Source organism: Opisthorchis viverrini (assembly GCF_000715545.1).
Source record: "Opisthorchis viverrini unplaced genomic scaffold opera_v5_173, whole genome shotgun sequence".
NCBI classification, from domain to species: domain Eukaryota; kingdom Metazoa; phylum Platyhelminthes; class Trematoda; order Opisthorchiida; family Opisthorchiidae; genus Opisthorchis; species Opisthorchis viverrini.
In genome coordinates, this window is record NW_008751827.1 from 463,428 (window position 1) to 482,835 (window position 19,408).

Sequence of the window (19,408 nt, forward strand, 5' to 3'; positions counted from 1 at the left end):
CGGTGTTGAAGACTGATGTCATGCTGTCGATGATGATGATGATGATGATGTTCTGCTGAACATAGAACAACGTAGCTTCTCCCACCCCATTCACTTAAGTGGCTTTTAGACGCTAGCTCTTTGGCACTCACCCCACAACCGAGCTACTCAGCTCCCTAACCCGTCACTCTTTTGTGGCGCTGAGCGAGTAATGCGGCCATCTTCAAACTGCTGGGCGACACTTACCGAAATCGCGGCCCCTGCACCATTAAATAGAACTCCTCCCTCCACTTTCGTGAAGGACTCTCAGATCCCTACGGATATGGTTAAACTCAGTTCATGTGCACAAGCCAACTATTGCAATCTGTCGCACGTGTTCTAAGTCATTGTGCATCATGTATCCTGTCAGCTCAAGCGTCAGTATTTCGAACAGAAAATCATTTGGCCATCTGCTACTTACAGTTCGAAATCCTGGCCTTCAGCAGGAAGGTGGGTCGTGAATCTAGAGTCGCCTTCAACCTCAGGAGTATCGGACTGTATATCTCTACTCAAGCGTCATCGTGCTGCTGGTCCTGATGACCTTCCATCTGCTGACTTCAAGGATGTGGTGGGCTTATCAGCTAGTGCCTGTCTAGCTTATTTAGGTCTATCTGGGTAAAAGAGGCCGTTCAATCGACAGTATCTAAACCGCTAATATCTTTCATGGTGTGCAGAAAACTTTGGATCGTTTGATTTCCTATGTGGGTGTCCGAAAGGTTGCTAAAGTTTAGTACCTTACTTCCTGATCAGCAAGCACATGCCGTTTATCCGTGTCAACCTTGGTGTTTTCAGGTTGGAGATGGTTCCCAACTTTATCTACCTATGAAGCGGTATAACCGCCAATGAGTTTCCAGGTGGGGAGAGAGATGGCTCAAGTGGTTGGATAGGGAAACCGGAATGTCCTAAAGGTTGTTACAGCTGAGCGATTCCAGTTGAAATACACCGAAGCTCATTTCTGAAGCCAGAGTAGAGTTCGCTAGTCTGGAACCCCGCCGAAAGTTACTCTTTAACCTCACTCTACCAGCATACTGATGCTATAGCGAGTATTCGAGCACGTTATTTATAACTCGGACTGTCTGTTATGTGTTAATTTTTACTCAGGTGGCTGTAGATATGTTCGCCGAGCTTGATATTTAATTTTCAGACGTTTCGTCATCAAAGAAGGAGACATCATGAAGCGAGCTGTTGGGGCGGAGGTGACGAGACGTTTGCAAGTTGATTTCGAAACTCGGAGGACAGTTCAACAGCTGCTGGATCAATAATCAATAAACGCATCCGAGCTACCAATATTTTGACACATTGTTGTGTGTTGGATTTGTGTTGGGTGAGGTTTTCAAGGGATATCGAGTCTATCCTGCTGATAGAGTCCTACTCCAGTGTACTACTCAGTGCTATATCGATCCGGCAGTCTGTTGTGTACGACGAGGGTCAGAGTGCAACGACAATCAGAATGTCAATGGAAAAGACGGAGGGCCCGAAAGCTAGGCTTTATTCATCCAAAATTTTGACACAGAGCTGAAAACGGAAGAAAGTGATTTAGCAATAAATGATGAAACGTTTGAAAAACAGAGCAAATATACAACACAGTCTAGCCAAGGACACGGTTTCCATCAGGATCGGGAAGCCCATTTCCAGCCGCCATCATTTGTGGTGGCAGTTTATCCGTCAAAGGTCGAGTTCACAATGCTTTAGGACACTTTTGTGGATCAGCATCATGGCCTCTGCATCCTAGAGACGTCAAGAAACTTTCAACGTTGACAGTTGGTGTCTTCAGAGTAGTTTCCATGGAAGTGGATCAGTAACACTGAAACCCACCTATGGTTTTTGGGAGACGGATGAAATGATCACATGATCCATGGGTTACGCTGGTTTGACAGAATTCCCCAGAGCTCTCTCTTCGCACTACATAACGGAGGGTGGTAGTTAGCCAGGTGAGTTCAAACAACGACTTGGCAACGAAGCATGAAAGCCAGCGCCAGCAAATTTAGCTGCGCTTGTCATTGCTGTCTCCCTGGTTTGGGATCTCGAGATGGGGCATCACAATATTTAGAGGCATGGTTCAGACATAGTTCAGTTACCCGCTCAATGACGTGCATGCATCCAACTTGTTGCCTATATTTGATGGTTTCCCATTCTGATCGTCTCAATGAAAAGTCCACTGAAACTTCTGCATTCACGCGTCAATGTCTCAGCTACTGTCTTCAGTGCGTGGCCATCCACCCTGTACCTCATAGTTATGACCACTGTAGGGGCAAGATGGCTCAGTGGTAAGAGCGCGAATTACTGATCGGAAAGCATGTGGTTCAAACCCTACATCTTCCTCTAGGCTTGGGCAGCCTGTTTCTTTCGGCTGGTACGGCCGTTTGGCACCGAAATGGTGCTACAGCTGAACGATTATCTTATCTTTATGACCACTTACAATACGTACTTGGTTTTACAACTGACGATGTTCATGAACGTTCCCTTAAGGGAAAATTCTTTATGACCACTTACAATACGTACTTGGTTTTACAACTGACGATGTTCATGAACGTTCCCTTAAGGGAAAATTCGTTCTAAGCCAAGCCCCCAACCCCACAACCAGCCCCCCGACCCCCAGTCTACAAGAGGAAGTGTTAGCAAAATGAATTTGTTCATTTGGAGGTAGTCCTCGTACTGCGTGAAAAAAACAGATTGATGCGCTCCTGTTTATGCTTGAGCAACTTGGGAGTATACCAGCCCCCATGTCTCTTTCCGTTGGCATGACAGATGGGCACCGAGGTGTTACAACTGAACGATTCGACTTTATTTGAGCATATTTGGCGATTCTCGTACAACTTAGGTTCCAGTAAAAACTCGAAGACTGCGGTCGTGGGCTATCGAAGTGTTTTCGGAAACTTTAAGAATAGTGTGTCACGTCCATAGTTTCGTTCTGTTTTCCAAGCACTGGTCACTAAACGTATCCTGCTGATGACCGCCGTTCATGTGCCTTCCCACCAGGATCATTCTTTCGAGTTTGCATAGATATTAAGGGCTTGCATGTAGTATCGCACAAACGTATTCTGGTTCACCGACTATGAGCCGCCATCCGGTGGCTCGACCGTTGATAATAAGCAAAATCCGCTTGAGATTCCAGCCACCGGTTACTATTGGTGTTTATAGTGATCGTAAATAAGAGCGTTACTATTGTGCCACTGTGCGTTCGTCTTCTGCGGATTGAAATGTAGTCTATTTTCGCAAGTGGCACTTGTTGGCTTAGGCTGTTTGAAAGTCGCTATCCACATCCTAAATTTCTGGCGATGATTGTGAACAATCCTATCGTGATGGGGATAAACTGGTAGCACCACCTTCGGCAAAGTTATTTCCATTCGGTAGTTGATTTGATTTGGGTATTTTCTACTTGCGTCCACCGGGTGCCTACCATGTTTTATCCTGATTGTGTTCGCTGTGTTGGGCCAAGAGAAGGAACGATATGAGAATAACGTCACTAGGTGAGCAGTGACAAAAACTTCACGGTCTAATTAATCACTTTGAACGATCGTGAGCCTCTGGACGATGTTCCGTCAATCGTCGAAACTTAAGCGTGTGACACCGAAGTAAAATCAGTGGCGGGAATGTTCAAGAATCTGCTGTTGTGAAGACTCAGTTGCTCACTAAACAGCCGAAAATTTCATATATATGTTGATGGATTAACAGTGCTTTCCTCGCTTCGCATGTCAGGAGCTTGAAGTTCTGATCCCAGCGTGAGTGACCGTATGCAGTGCTGGTGACTTTCAATAAGGGTGGAACCAGTATATCTCCATTTGGTATGGATCATCCAGGATGGTCGTGTGAAAACACGGGGAGGACTATCCATAGGGGAGTGGTGCGAATGCAGATTCAGGAAACCTCACAATTCCCCACAAACGTCTACGGAGCCGTTTGACAGATTAGTAGGCCGTTGGATCAATAGGTAGACAGCTTTTGGAGGTGTGAGGTTGACCAGTCGGGTATTTCAACTGTGAGCCTGTTCGCCATTTAAGACGTAAATATCCAGGTGCATTCAGCATGCGTCGGTAGCTGACAACATTCTCGTCTTGTTTGTCGGGAGTGATATTCCAAAAAGGATGATGTGGATACTTAATAGGTTCTGTGTCCCGATCCTTTTCGAATATTTTTTCATAACTAATTGGCTACCGTAAACTGAGACTACTGAATTTTTCGAAGTTTTGTGCTTGCCCAGGCAAAGTGTCAACGAAACTATAGTTTTTGCACGAAAGCTACGGGGGGACAGAGGTTATAAGATGGTCGACTGTAGTATGTACCACACTACTTTACCCTTTTCTTTGCAGACGGCCCCCTGGCTATTTTCCTGGAAGACTTTGAACGGCCGCTTCCACATCTTCAGGCAATACGCGTTATGCTTCTTGCACAGTGTCCCGTATGCCATGAGCTCTTCACTGGTGCTTCAGACTGCGTTGTATCTGCTTTACCCTGTGGGCATGTTTTTCATAAACACTGTGTTGATACCTGGTTCCGTACTGCCGTCACTTGTCCTCAGTGCAGAGTTCAGGTAAAACGAATGAACACCATCATTCGGCTTTATTTCGATATCGTACCTTTCCCCGGGCCAAGCTCACAGACGCGTGGGTCAACTGCGCCTGGAGGGAAAATCCTTGTAAGTGGCTTTGAGCTTACGAATGTCTTTAAGCTTCTCACTTGTAATTCGCGTCAGTTGTTCAGAAGTTTTGGCTACAATATGTACCGCTTTATATGGCTAAGTCTTTCATAGAGCTGCTTCTTTACACACCTGGAACCAAAACTTCCACAGTTGATGAATTGAACGAGTGTATTTCCACTTAACCACTGAGCTGTATCACTCCGTTCACAATAATCCCGTTTTTTGCTGTTCTGTTGGCGGTACTATCTACGCCTTCGCTACTATTTTCATGAGTCAACCGTGAGAGCTGTACGGTAGGGACTGCAAACTCCTCACGGTCAGTACTTTTCATGTTAGTCAATTCCGTTGCGGGTATCTGGTGTAGCGCATTTTGGATTTCAAAGCCCCAAGAGTTCATGTGAGAACAGAAATAAAAACAGTAATTATTATCATGATAACAGACAACAAAAGTGATCGGAAATCGCTATCGCAGAAAGGAAGGTCGTCCAGCTATAGTGCTTTTCTGGTGTCTAGCTTTTATGCCGCCCGAAGGGAACACGAGGGCTGAGATACTACCAGGTTGCCCGATTCTAGACAGGAGCAGTCCAGATGCAGATGTCGGGTTAGAATCACGCACCTTCCGATCAGTAAGTTCGCGCCTTAACCACTGGGTTTTCTCGAGTTCAGAAGAAAACAGGTTAGTGGATATCCAGTGAAGTCTACCGGCAACGTTGGACATGAAGGTTCGTGTTTCAGTTTTCCGGCCGGTCGCACACTCAATGGCGCACATGCATCCGAACTGTTGGCTTCCTCCCGACCCCCCTGTTTTCAAAAGTTACTTGTATCGGCCATTGTCTTCACTACCTAGCTGTCCACTGCTATCTCCCCAGATCGTCTGGGAAACAAACTGCGACAGATATAACCACTGTACAACAAGTACACGGTTTTCACATCCAAGACTGCACAACCCGCGCCGTTACTTGTTCTTCTGATATTAATGGCTGTTGGTAGTGTGAGGAGATTTGGGACTTTTGTGGAGATTTCGTCCTGTAAGTGAAGCCAATCTATGCTGAAAAGCCGAAAAGCACTGTACAGCTGTTTCATCATTTCATTGGGAATCATCAGCAGTGCGCATCTCACGAAACTCCGAAGAGTCTGGAACCCGCGACCTCCCGGCTAGTAGTTTGAACACTTAACCGTTCGGCCACGAGTGGCTGATCAGCAGTGTGATTAACTGGCACTTAGACAGGATATAGCGCCGCTCATCCTTCAATCACGGGATCCACATCACGCGGTCACACATGTTGACTGGCTCCTCGAGCAACGACTTCTCAGATAGAAGTTTCACTCATCGGGTGAAGTTTATTCTTCCATCGCAATAATTATGCCCTTCCACTTCGCGATGTTGACATCGTCTCACGGGCTTCATGATGTACATTTTTCAACTTTCCAGCTGTCCGTTTTCTGTCTGGATTTGCCATCTTTGGTCACTAATTGTCACAGATTTAATAACAGTAGCAGAAATGTAGATAACACCGAGTACGTGCTCACAACATAACTGATTCCCGGCTATTGTCTTAGGTCTCACTTTATTACCCATGAATTCGCGTTGTGGAAGCTCTTTATTCTCGATTCGTTTCGCTATTTACCGTGCCATATAATGCAGATATTAAGGTCATGGGGGTGAGTCAGCTGAATCCGACTCAATTAGATAACGCTTTCGTTTGATGCACTCGTGGGGAGATTTTGTTGGCTTCGTGTGGTAGTATGATTAGTGTGTTGTGTGACGAATCACTTTTACCTATTAAAGCAATGTATCAGATGGTAGGGGAAACCGGAGAGTATTGTACAAGTGTAGAGGTTGTTCTTCATCAAACAGGTGAATCCAATTAGAAGAATTTACAAACGAGGCATACTTTTTGAATTTCGGAGTCTTATGGCCACTAAGTTTATGGTGACCGATAGGTAAAAGAGAGTAAAAGAAATTCATTTCTTCATGATCTAACATGGATGAGACATGAGTTAAGGTGGAAAGAAAATACATGGCTTATGATGCGTACTGTGTGTATAGAACAGCGAAGGTCCATTCGTTTTTTTCAATCATGAATTAGGCACAAGGTCGCTGGTTTTTTTAAATCGCCGTTCATACTTTACTGTCGATAGCACTTAGAGGGGAGGATGTACTTCAAGGTCACCAGGAGGTAAAACCCCCATATAACTAGTGGGCGGAGGATTAAAGATACACAGCTAGATACACCAACACCATTTCTAGTCCCGTTGCTTACCTCAACTCATTGATGGAATAAGTCTGTGACACTTCAACTTCGCACAGGTCACATACCGGTATGTCTTTAACCAATCAATTAAGTTTTCATGGTTCAAATGATAGGGAAGCGCCCTTAACCCTTTCAATCCGAGCAGGCTTCACTAAATAAAGCTTGCTGATACCATCCATCTTTTTCAGCGCACAAACCATGTACCGGTTTCAGCTGCTACAGCTTTATTCACCAAGGCATCATGACCGGTGCAACCGTAGTATATTTTATAATGGGCGAGCAAATGACTTATCACTGGCCGCTTCTGGTCAAGTTGTATTATGATAATTTGGTTTTCCAACGAAACGTACGTCATGTCACTGACATAGTTCACAAATCACTGTTGTTTATATAGTTGCCATAACTGTTGGAGCGTGTGCACGTTAGTGCTACCATGTGTTCCTTATTTCGATCATACAGAGTATCATTCTTACAGGATGGATGATTGGGAAAATCCACTCTGAAGTGCCCTTGGGATCAACAAATTTTGCTCGCAGACAGCTTCGTACACAGCTTCCCGCACATCGTATACGACATCTGAATACTATATGTGGTTTATAAGGTGCGTCTCAGTTTGGATGCTGTCTCCCCATGTTGTTTTCCACCGTTAAGAATAACAAATAGTAATTGTTCAGCTCTAGCACCCTTTCAGTGCCTAGCTTCCATGCCACCCAAAGGTTGCACGAGGGTTGGTGTACTGTCAGGTTGCCCAAGCCTAGGCAGGGGAAGTCGAGTGGCAGAGGTAGGGTTCGAACCACAGACCTTCCGATCAGTAAGTTCACGCTCTAACCACTTGGACCAACTCGCCCACTGTTATAGTCGCCTAAGGGTATGGTCACTAATATATTGAAGCATTTGGTAGCAGTTAAGCCGGATCCTCTCGGGATGCATGCGTTCTTCAGGTTGTGTTATGATAGAAATTCGAAAATACAACTATTTAGGCATCTTTTGCGATATCCTAATTTCTCGACTGGAAATCATTAGCTGTTTTTAATGGGGCACTTTAAGTTCATTCTGAGTTCCATATACTTTCCTCAACGATTTTCCACGGTTGACTGGGAACAGATCAGAACAATGACACAAACGAATGATTAAAAGAACTGTGAACAGTTGCGAAGTGCAGTCACCCGATTCGAGTCATCCTCCCGAAGAGACCAATTTTAGTTGATCCCTTATGGCATTCAGTTAGTCTTCACGCATGACCTGCGTAAATCAGTCACGGCCGAAATAAGACAACAGCGCCGGTGGGTGTCTCCGATTAGATTGTGGGTAATAAAAATTCAAGTGTGGTCCCCATTTGAAGTTTCCCCCTTTTATGTTGGGGGTAAGGACCCGTACAGAAGCCTTCTGGTGTGTAGGCATGGTTCGCAGATTGATTATCGATGTGTCATATTATGTGTCCATATGTGTTCCACAATTTCTGGACAGAGCCCTGGCAGACATTCATGTCAAGATGGTCTGGACATTGAACTTTACCGAATGCGTGCCGAGAAAACTCGTTTGGAGGAAGAGCTCAGGCAGGTTGAACGTAGAGCAGAGGAGAACAACAAACTGGCCGCTGACCGCGCCAAAGAGATTGCCACAATATCAGCTTTGTATACTGAGTCGGATAAACTATGTGAAAAGGAGCGCCAGCGATGTAGAGATCTACGGTAAGAAATGGCATCTTCATTTAGTACTACACCTTTAACCCCTGAGTTAGTGCTCGTCCCATAGGGAAAACCCTGACACACAGTACTGATCAATTCCCGTGGATTGATCTCGCCTACTTCTGCCAAGTTTAATGATCTTCTTAGGGGCTGTACACTGTCTACCGGGAAGCATGTAAGTTAGTTAGTAGTGGCGTTAAGTTAGTAGGGCAATTTTTTCATCGGTACATGCTCTGATTATCTACGTTACACAATTGTTTTGGATTTATACTATTTTTCATGCGCAGATTGATGAGCGTGTATCTCCCGCTTTGTCCATGCAGTCTTTGTGAAATTCCTACCTGATGTATGTAGGTAATCTAATAGCACGATGACGAGCGTACCCAGTCTACCGTCTTTGAAAGAGTGATGTGTTGCTAACTGGCATTTCAAATGCAGCGTTTAATACTCAAGATCTTCGCAAATGTTAGGTCCTGTCTGGTGGAGTCAGCTGGTAGGCATTTCAAGTGCCTTTTATATATTGAGCGAATCTAACTTGTCCACGATGCGTGCTCCTCATTCAACTGGGCAAGGAGATGAGGCATTTCTGTCTTCGGTGAACGATTGTTTCACTCTCCATTTTAGCGACTCTTAGGGATACATTCGTCATTTGCATGAATATGCTCAGCCGGTTTACTCGCATGTATTTTTATCAACAGCGTCTGGACTAAACGATCATGAAAGACCATTTACGAATGTAACTAACGAAGCGTCCACACTATTATTGTTTGCTGTCGATGGTTCCATTGTGCCCAATTCTGCGGATTTATTTGCTTGCAGCCCCCTTCGAAGAACACTGTGGACTAGCATGATTAACGCACCCTGTGTATCTGATGCGTGAAAATTATTCTTTGTCAACGTACGTTATAACTCTCAGTTTCTTGTCTTTTCGTGTATCAACATTGCCCGTGGTTTTAAACTGGGCCACCTTAGAATTGTTCCAGACAACTTACGTCACACAAGTCTCCCACCAACGTACACGGGCTCCCAGGAGAGTGCGCAGGAACACCCCAATCGTGGTAGATACTTGTACTTCGGCCGCGAAGCGAATCTCTCAATGCCACGTTGAGCAGATTCCGCTTCCGAATGGGTCGTACTGGAGGTTTCATCTCTATCTAAAGAGCTACTCATTTGGCCCAAGCCAGTGTACGCGCTACCCCGCTACGTGGAAACTGATCAACAGTAGATTATAGGTGAGGAAAGCGTCCAATGAAGAACCTTGTACGGCATTGAAGTGGTGATTCATGACATGAGAATTCAGAGTACAAATTAAGGATTGGTGACTAACTAAGGCAACCATCGATCAATAAGTGTTGTAGAAAGATTATTCAGGACATTAGTTCACTTATCCTCGGTATTCACAGTATGGTCATGCTAATCCTATTTCTCTCACCTGACCTTCCAATTCAGCTGAACCGTCGGGGCACTTATTGCTCTCCGAAGTACGTTGGACAAACGTCCCTGCTATTAACTATTCGTTCATCTTCATATCTTTTTCCCATTACAGAGCCGAACTGATGAGTATGAAACAGTTTCTGCGTGACGCTGAATCAATGAAGGCAGAAGCGGTCAAGTTGCGTGCTGAGATGGAAGGGATGCAGAATATTCAGAAACTTATTGCAGGTTAGGAAGAGTGCTGTCCCTGTTTTGTTGTTAGTTTATCACTGTGCCTGTTTCGGATACACAGTGGAATAGGATATTAGTCTATCGAAGCCAATTTTAGTTCCACGGCCTTTCCAGTTAAGCTTTATACTTATTGACGTCGTTCGGAGTTTAATGTAGGGATGCCTTTTGAACACCAGTGACTTCCAACGTTCTTGCATTCCGTATTTATTAGCTAACCCCTCATAATCACAAACTTGTGTGTTTTGTGGGTTTTCAAGCTTTTGATAAGTTTATGAAAACGAGGACGTAATTTAGAATGTTTTTGAAAACAAAAAGGGTCCCCAACTTCACCAACCACTCGGTTAGCAAACTCGATTAATCTCAGGGACATCACCATTGTTTGAGCGTGAACACGGGTAAAATACCAGCCTATTGGGTCTCAAGAATTAGTGACCGAAGAATTGCGGAATGTATTCATAGTTATAGCCAATCTAATCCACTACAAATCAATTTGGAGGAATGTGAAGGCGGTATTCAGGTTTCCTATTCAACTGACAAATGCGTCAAACTTGCATAGATATCCCTGCATGGATATCCACTTACGAGGCATATAGTGATTGCTACGAGCTGTACCACCTCTAAACTAGCATGAGTTGCTTGGGTGCATAGTAGCCACGTTCTATTAGGAACAAACTAAGTTTTTAATCACATCGACTGGAACTGCCAGGTCTTTAGTGTTGAGAAAAAGTATTCGATGAACTCCGTCAACTGGTGAGCTACTGGTGTAACGGTGATACTACTGATGGGGAGGCATACGAGTAGTATGTTTTCCTGCAAACCCCCTTTGCGTCTCTTGAAAAGGGAGATCTATTGCGGAATTTGTGGATTCACTTTATACCATTTGCTTGGATTTGAGAAACAGTCAATGAATACTCAGGAAAGTCCGGAAAGACGCGTTCAAAGAGAATATGTATATTCAGTCTTTGTAAACAAGATGCATATGGGAGTTTTGCTTCCCTGTCCAATAGTCTGTAACTGTCCAGTTGGCAGTTTCTGATAAATAACTCCGTAGCGAAGGCCTTCTTCCTTCCACTGGTAATTCACGTAAATAGTGGCAATAGTTCGACCGTCGAGCTTGTAATGGCTGTGTTTCGATTAAACGTACGCCTTTTGCTGGTGGTAGAACTGGATTGTTAGTTTCGACGTGAAAGTCGACTACCAATTCACGCAACAGAACTTCGGCTGATTTTCTCCCTTCGGATCAGGGAGCCTGATTCATATGTATTATACTCCTCTGTGACAGTGTGGTCAACTGCACCATTTCTATTTTTCGTAACTCCATAACCTAAAGTACCTAAAGTACTTACAATCGGGACTTGAATTCCGTCGGATGCTCTGAGGTTAACTGGCAAGGTGGCAGTTTTTTTCCGAAAGTGTATGAACTGAGATCTATTTTCTTTCACGAATGGCAAAAGCTTGAACCACTAATAGAAAGGATGATTCCATAACCCAGTTCAATTATAAGTAATGATGGTCATCACATTTTCTTCCATTGTTTACGCTACCATCTGGCTAGGATGGTTCTGTCAACCGTTTCAAGTAAAGTCCGAAATGGGTTTAACCATCAGGTTGTCTATATTCCTCATTTTGCCCGTTAGGGTACCCACGAAATTGGAGAGAACTTGTGTAGTTCATACTCTGCGTGATATAACTACGGTTGTAGAACTTCAACTGTCTAAATCTTCTTCCATTGAATGACACGAGACACCGTTTTGGATTGACTGTCAGACCTAGAAGCATCCACATGCTGGTACCCTCCGCACCAGCCTATTCACATTCCTGTCTGCCGCCATGTCCTCTGACCTTGCCAAGTGATCTCATCTGTCCGAGATTTCTGGTTTGTCTTTTACTGCTAATGTATTTATCGTCAGTGCTTATGGACAAAAAAGGGCCAGGGGCTCCCTTTCCGACCTCAATATCTTCTCTCCCTCGTGCAAGTCGATTCGTCCAAATTTACTGCTAGTTCTGGAGAGCCTAGTAGTGCTGGACGTGCCTTTTGATGAAAAGGCTTGTCTATGGTATCATAAATCGCTGGTTTGACAGTTTAAAAAAGTGTTTTCAACCTTCTCACAAGTATGCTTCAGCTGTTTACGCTTATAACTTGAATATTTTAATAATATCATCCTCGGGAACTATTCTCTGTGAACACATGCAGTTAGAACAAAGAAACAATATTTTGGCTGTGTTAAACGTTTGACCTCAGTGATAATTGCGACATGATCAGCCACTCACCGCTTTGTTGCAGTGGAACCAGCTGATCCGTGAATACGGATCCTCGGAGTTTTCGGCTGACCAAGATCGATGTGATACTGGGGCAATTGAGCAAATGATCAGTGCACATGGTATGCCCATTTTCAAAAAACGGGCTCGCAGTGAGTGTGGCAACCACAGGGGGATCAGCTTGACCCCGGTTGTAACCAGACTGTTGGCGTCAATTGTGCTTCGTCGCCTTACGGTGGCTCGTGAAACACTTATTCGAGAGCAGTAAGCGGTATTTGGGCCAGGTAGAAGTTGCGTTGACCAAATCTTCACACTCCGTCAGGTGCTAGAACAACGCCATACGTACGTCAGGGACGCTCACTCACTTCATTCCCATTTAATTTCGTGATCAGTGAAATAATGAAACGAACACTGGAAGGTATTCAAATAGCTTGTGACGATAACCTTTGGAATATACAGATAACATTGGTCTCACTCCCGAAGAGGAGGAGAGGACGCAAGTGTTTTGGGATGAACTATCCTTTGGTATATACTTACACCCACAAAGTGTAAGGTCATACTCTTGGACATGCAGACACTAGACGCGCGACATACAATCCAGGGAGGGACACTCGAAGTTATGGGGCTTTTTACGTACCTTGGAAGTTGTATTGGTTCTGGTTGTAGTGTGACAGATGAGGTAAACGCACGAATCTGCAGGACCCGGGTCGCGTTTGCTAATTTGAGTCACCTATGGCGTCAAAGCGGTATATCCGTGAATCTCAACGGATGTGTATCAGGCTGTAGTGCGTGCTGTTTTGTTGTATGGCTGTGAAACTTGGAACTAAGACGTCTTCAGGTGTTTGACAATCGTTGCCTCAGAACCATAAGTCACGTGGGCTGGTGTCGGCATATCCGTAAGGAGGCAATTAGAAAACGCGTTTTCGGTTATACAACGGGTACTTCCAATGAAGAATATGTCCGGGACCAGAAGCTGCGTTGGTTGGGACATGTGTTGCATATGCCTAGCCATCGTTTGCCGAAGAGAGTGCTGTTTTTCGTGTCCAGTTAAGAGTGGCGGAAGCAGAGAGGTGGCCAACCCTTGGCCTGGCAGAGGGGTATGAAAGAAATCATGAAACGTTTGGGTTCTGTTGGTGCTACTCGCCTTCCGGGATGGGGGACGCGTAATCCCCACTGCGCCTGGTTGGAGACGCTGCAAGATATGGCTGCCAACCGATGTCAGTGGCTATCTTGTTGCCAGTTTCTATCCAGATTGCCTCAATGAGTGTTTGAAGATGCAGGCACCTCGGAATGATTGTTGAAAGCTAGGACTAAGTCCCTTCCCCGTCCATCTTCATTCTTTTCTTCACAAATAAATCATGGTTGCATGCGAAGCATCTGTGTTGAACACTGATGTCATGCTGTCGATGATGATGTGTACGTCACTTCCGATCTCTATCTGTGACGGTTTTGTGTTCCTATGCTGTAGTTTTCACTGCGTAATCACGACGGAATTCCCCACCATATGAGTAGCAGGCAACAATTTTGTGGCTATTCCCATGAGTTGGAAGCATTATAAGTGCACTGTAATTCGAGGACTGTTTGAAAATATACTGGTTCGCATCAATCATCATCATCATTGACAGAAAAACCAGTGAGGAACACTGTTGCTTCACGTCCGTACAACCATGCCAGTTTATTTGAATAAAAGGAAGGAAAAGATGGGACAGGGAAGTGAACCCAGGGATTACCGAAGTGTCTGCACTTTCAACGCTCTGTTAGCTAATCTGAATAGAACAGACATAGATTAGCCACCTTATCGTTTGATGTGTCCCACCAAGCACAAAGATAGTCACGTCGCTCTCACTCTGGAAGGTGAGTACCACTAAGAGTACAGAAACACCCTTCGTTCCCGTCTACCATGTCAAATTCTGTTCACCTCTGCGTTTCCGCTACTCCGAACCGGGTGCTGAAAACAACACATCAATATCNTTGCCTTGATGATGTGTTGACATGTCTTGATACCAATCTTAGGATGCCTTGTTTGGGTCTGAAGAGGTTTTGAAATGACCAAAACGCTTCAAGGGTTGTCTGGCTCTTACTCTTGGCAGGTAACTCAGATGATCCTTCTAATCGAGTCGGTATACCCTTCGGGTCACACTAAAATTATAGGTTTAGTTCAGACGATCTTCTGTTGTGTTGACCTTTGAGGCACTTGCTCTGTTCTCAGCCCTGACGGTCTTCAGCCCTTCTCCTTGTCGAATATTCGTCCAAACGGTGATTTGTCTGCGCTCGCCTCAGTACTCTATTTTGTTCCCAAGCAATAATGTTTATGGTTGTGATGAATTGTTGGTGTGTCTATTCCAAACTAGTTGACTTGCGTCTTGAATATCAGAGGTGAGTAACCTGGCTTACTTGTCTACGGTTGACAATGTATTTTCTGTCTGGTTTTTAAATGTTGGCTGAAATGACTTGGTTCAAGATAACCCTCTTCAGACAAATCATTTACCTGATCGTTCATTTTTTATCCATCCAAAGTTATTTTGTTTCTGTTTCATCCTCAAAAGGATAGATGCAATGGGAGTTTGATTGGTTCGAAAATGTAAGGTAACTATTGTGTGGCGCGTGATGAGCCTTGGGTACATCTTAGGTGTCTGACTCGTGTGCACGGTTTCGAACCCGACCTCTGTATCTCGACTGCTCTCATCTAGGCTTGGGCAACCTGACAGTATCCCAGCCCTCGCGCTTCCTTCGGGTGGCGTGGCAGGTAGGCACCGGAAGGGTGTTACAGCTGAATGGCTATCCTGTGATCTTTAAGGTTTCCACTGTGTGTGCCGTTAATACACCTGACTGCTATGCAATCATAAGACTGTTAGCTGTCCGTCTAGCTTGGCACCTAGTTTGTAAAAGTTTTATCACCAAACGAGACATCGTTGGTGCTAGGTTGGAAGTACCTGAGCAGTGTTCGATCGTCCAGTTATGACAGCAGTTTTTTTTAATTTGTTTTTCATATTTTGATTCCAGCCTCTGAAGAAGCTGCAATGGACCTGTTGTCACGGTATCGGAGTGAAAAGAATGAAACATCTTTAAAACCTGTTGACCGAGAGGCCACATATGGATTGGAGACCCTGTGTCGTTGGACAGCAGTGCTGCGCTCAGAACTCACCTCAGCCAGAGAGAAAGCGCGAAGCTACCGTATCGAGCTTTCTCGGGTGCGTAAGCTACATCAGACAGCGTCTCAGCGTGCTTCCCGCTTCGAGATGATGGTCGCCAAAAAAGATAAACAAATCAACTCCCTGGAAAAAGAACTAACTTCCTTGATGCAGTGTGCCAACAGTAAGCCTGGAAATAGAACAGTAGATGCCAGTACAAACTCTTCCTTCAAATTGTCAGCTAATCCCGTGGATATTGACGCTGCTCAAGACTCTATTGATTTATTCTCCAGTCGCTCATCCATTACATCTCTTCAAACAGACAACCCCTCCTCTCCGATATTGGATACCCCGGAAAGACTCGCCATTACCCCACAAGCCCCACCCACTATTGAACTACAAGTAAGTGGGGTCCAACTTGTCTCTTGTAACCTATATTCGGTTGTGAAATCCGTTATTTCATTTGACCTGTTCGGACTTTCCTAGGTTTACCAAGATAGTTTTCCCAATGATTCGGACTAGACAGGGATGTGGGTTGTTCTGATACGTGGACCTCAGGCTGTGGCTCAAGTGGAGAAGTGTAGTTCACTTTTCTTTCGCATCTCAATCCTATACTGTCATTGTAAAAACAACCCATTTCTCAAGCCTTGGTGTCCATGCGGCACAGTAGCAGCGTTGGAACTGGATGCTTCAGCGGCATAGAGCCAGGAATTTTATTTCGAAATGTCTTAATATAGGAAGATTGATGGAGAGAGATACAATGCTCTACTAGGCGCATGTGTCCGCGAACTCACCAGTTGAATGAATCGTTCAGCTGTAGCACCTTTTCGGTGCTTAGCTGCCGTGCCACCCAAACGAGGCACGAGGGTTGAGATACTGCCAGGTTGCCCAAGTATTAACCGGGGAAGTTGAGAGGCAGAGATCGGTTTCGAACCATGAACCTTCCGGGCAGTAAATTCGCGCTCTAACCACTGTGCCATCTCGCCCTCGATCTCACCAGTGTAATGAGAACTTGAAACGATCAGTCGCAATCGGACGTCAACGCCCGGTCATACGATGGTCAAATACCACTCAACGTCTACACACACTGACGCACCACGAAATCATGACGTAGCGACTGGAACCAATGTACTCTCTGTAACTTGTTTATAGCTGATGACTTGACTAACTGATTCACCAGTATAATACACCATCGAATCCAGCCCCACATTACTTGATAATCAGGGTAGGCAACTCGTCATCCATTTGTCATTCTCACCGGTTAAACTTCCGGCACAGAGTGAATAAAAAAGATAAATCCATGTTCCCTTTACCGAGTCATGTGCCCAAAGCATCTCGTCAACGGGTGCACTTCACCGAAATGACCTAGGCTCACTTCCAGTTTTGACCGACGTTGTACATTTGCCCAACTCGATAACGGGACTAATTTCTCTCCTTTATATCTAACAGAAGCGGTTGCGGACCCCCTTTGAGAACCCTTTTCGCGCGAAGGAAACAACAGAGAAGAATACGAAACCGATATGTTCACCGCTAAACAAATGTCTTTCAATTGATCAGCTTTGCTCGACTTCAACGCCCTCCAAAATATTTGTATCAAGTAAACCGTCAACTAGCACTGAACCTTGCAAACTCCAGCGAAGACCGTCCGTGTTGTTGGAGATGGCGATCATGCGGCGCCACCTGAGTAACCAAACTTCACACCCCACCGGAGTTTCTGCACCTTCACTGCCCCCCATTTTAGCGCATAATACGGTGCACAAAGCTTTTGAACGAATACCTCAACAGCAAAGTCATATGAAGTGGCTGACAAAACGGCCTGCTCCGACGAATCCCAAGAAACATTCGGATCCGAAGACAAAAGTTTCCCGCCTTGACCGGTTCTTTTTGAAAAGCTGATTCATATAGGCTTTCCCCATATTTTTATAGCATTATTTTGTTTTATAAGTATATAACTTATTTATACATTGCCTTTCAATTTTGTAAACCATATCAGGACATCATTCAATTCAATATAGATGATGTGCGCGTCGTCATTCACTTATCCTTTATTGATTATGGCTAATTAGCGTGGGTCTTGTGTAAACTGCTTCCGATTTTCTTTCGTTTACTGCGAAGCGTCGTTGCAACTCAGGCGCACGGGATTTCTATTAAATTTGGACGAGGTTTTTGTCGTGTTTCCTCAAAACATGAGTGCAAATCGGACCTACGATTTGTACGAACATAGGGATCGGATCACTACATGTCTACGTGAACGTTTCATCTGAGATGTCCTCACTCAAGGAGCCAGTCGACACGTGATTGCCGCTATGTCCTGTCGAATTGCGAGTTGATCACAATGCTGATCAGTCGCTCGTAGCTGATTGGTTAAGTTCTGTTTGTTACTAGACATCAGGGAGTTGATTATGCTATATATATATATATATAGCAATGAGTTGCATTCTTTCAGTGGTGTTGTACTTGGCATATAGGTGGCTAGGACTTCACTAGAAGATGTAACTACAGAAATAATTAATTCCACGTTTGAAGGGGACAAGTTTAAGACGCAAGCCTAACCTAACAATAACGTAGTCACTGCGAAAGTATACTTAGTAGTCGTCGATCTGATAGGGAATACAGAAACCACAGGGGATAACGCAACACATAAAGTTACGTTTTTTGTACATGACAATCAGTAGGGGTTAATAAACCTAGCAGAGAAAAACCGTGGGGGTTCTATTGAAATGGGGCGCCAAAACACTCTCATGTCTGTCATACGCCATGTGGGCCAAACAAAAAGCGTGACTTCTAAGGGTCTGTGACATGATTAGTATTTTTCAGTAGAGTGCATACCTGGAGAGTTATGAACAGTTTGTGTGAAAGTGGATGTGGTCCTGCGTGCAAGCCCTTGGTAAACGATAGAACAGCATAGAAATAGGCAGGTATAGGCCTGTTGCAAGCCATCAGCCTGGCATAGCGATGCGCGCCTGTAATACTCACTTGTTTGTCATTCATATGCCGCCGTAATCTTTCAAGTTCTCCAGGTTTCATTATGCTACACTTAATTTCCAGGGATAGCATGTAGAGATATCCCCCTGATAGCACTACATGCCGTCATAGCGATAAGGGGAAAGCTGACGGCTTTCGGTTGTGGATGAGGCGGCTCTTGATATGTTCGCCAAGTTTGTCAAATTGCTTGCCGACGTTTCGTCATTAACCATAGGGACACCATAAGTGCTCGGTGTGATGGGCAGTTCCTCCTTACCTTCTTGCGCTCATACAGCTTTTATAAGAGTAGTCAATATCTTTTGATGTGATTGGCCGATTGAGGAACAACTTTACGGTAATTTCATTGGGAAAGTAGAACAGGACTATTTAAACTCTACCCTAAAAACTGAGGAGAAATGATTACATGGTCTGATAAGGGTGACAAGTGTACATCCTTTACTTCTGGCTGACATACCACATGTCAGTTTATTGCGAAAGAACACCGGAAAAAATACGCTCTCCTAAACTTTGCTCTCGTCACAGTCCCGGCTCTTTTTAATGCCCGGCTGGGGATTATATTAAGGTGTCTTAGTACATTGTCTATAGCTGGCCTTGTAATTTTTACGAAAACCCGTCAAACGTAATGGTCAGTTTTTCAAGGCCTCTACTTCATGCAACAATAGGAAGCGCTCTCAGCAGGCCTTTGTGTATTGTCAGGAAAATAGCATCTGGTTCAGCCCAACGCGGAGCCCACCTGCTATGACCCCAAGCATTTAGACATCACTCCAC

At 44.7% G+C, this 19,408-nt stretch overlaps 2 protein-coding genes across 2 annotated transcripts in view; both read left to right on the forward strand.

Annotated features, from left to right (window-relative positions):
• The window catches only part of T265_07431 (hypothetical protein), a gene marked incomplete at both ends in the record, with an annotated part of 5,450 nt that extends 4,170 nt beyond the window's left edge, over positions 1 to 1,280 (forward strand). The window contains 2 exons of the mRNA XM_009172949.1: positions 442 to 633; positions 1,163 to 1,280. Of these exons, the coding sequence (XP_009171213.1) occupies positions 442 to 633; positions 1,163 to 1,280 (310 nt within the window). The remainder of the gene's footprint in view (positions 1 to 441; positions 634 to 1,162) is intronic.
• A 700-nt stretch (positions 1,281 to 1,980) lies between these two features.
• Positions 1,981 to 17,551, forward strand: T265_07432 (hypothetical protein; the record flags this gene model as incomplete). Its single annotated transcript, XM_009172950.1, has 6 exons — positions 1,981 to 2,197; positions 4,329 to 4,654; positions 8,380 to 8,603; positions 10,147 to 10,262; positions 15,528 to 16,057; positions 17,105 to 17,551. The coding sequence occupies 6 exons, from the start codon at positions 1,981 to 1,983 to the stop codon at positions 17,549 to 17,551; spliced, it is 1,860 nt and encodes a 619-aa protein (XP_009171214.1).
• Between the last annotated feature and the right edge of the window lie 1,857 nt (positions 17,552 to 19,408).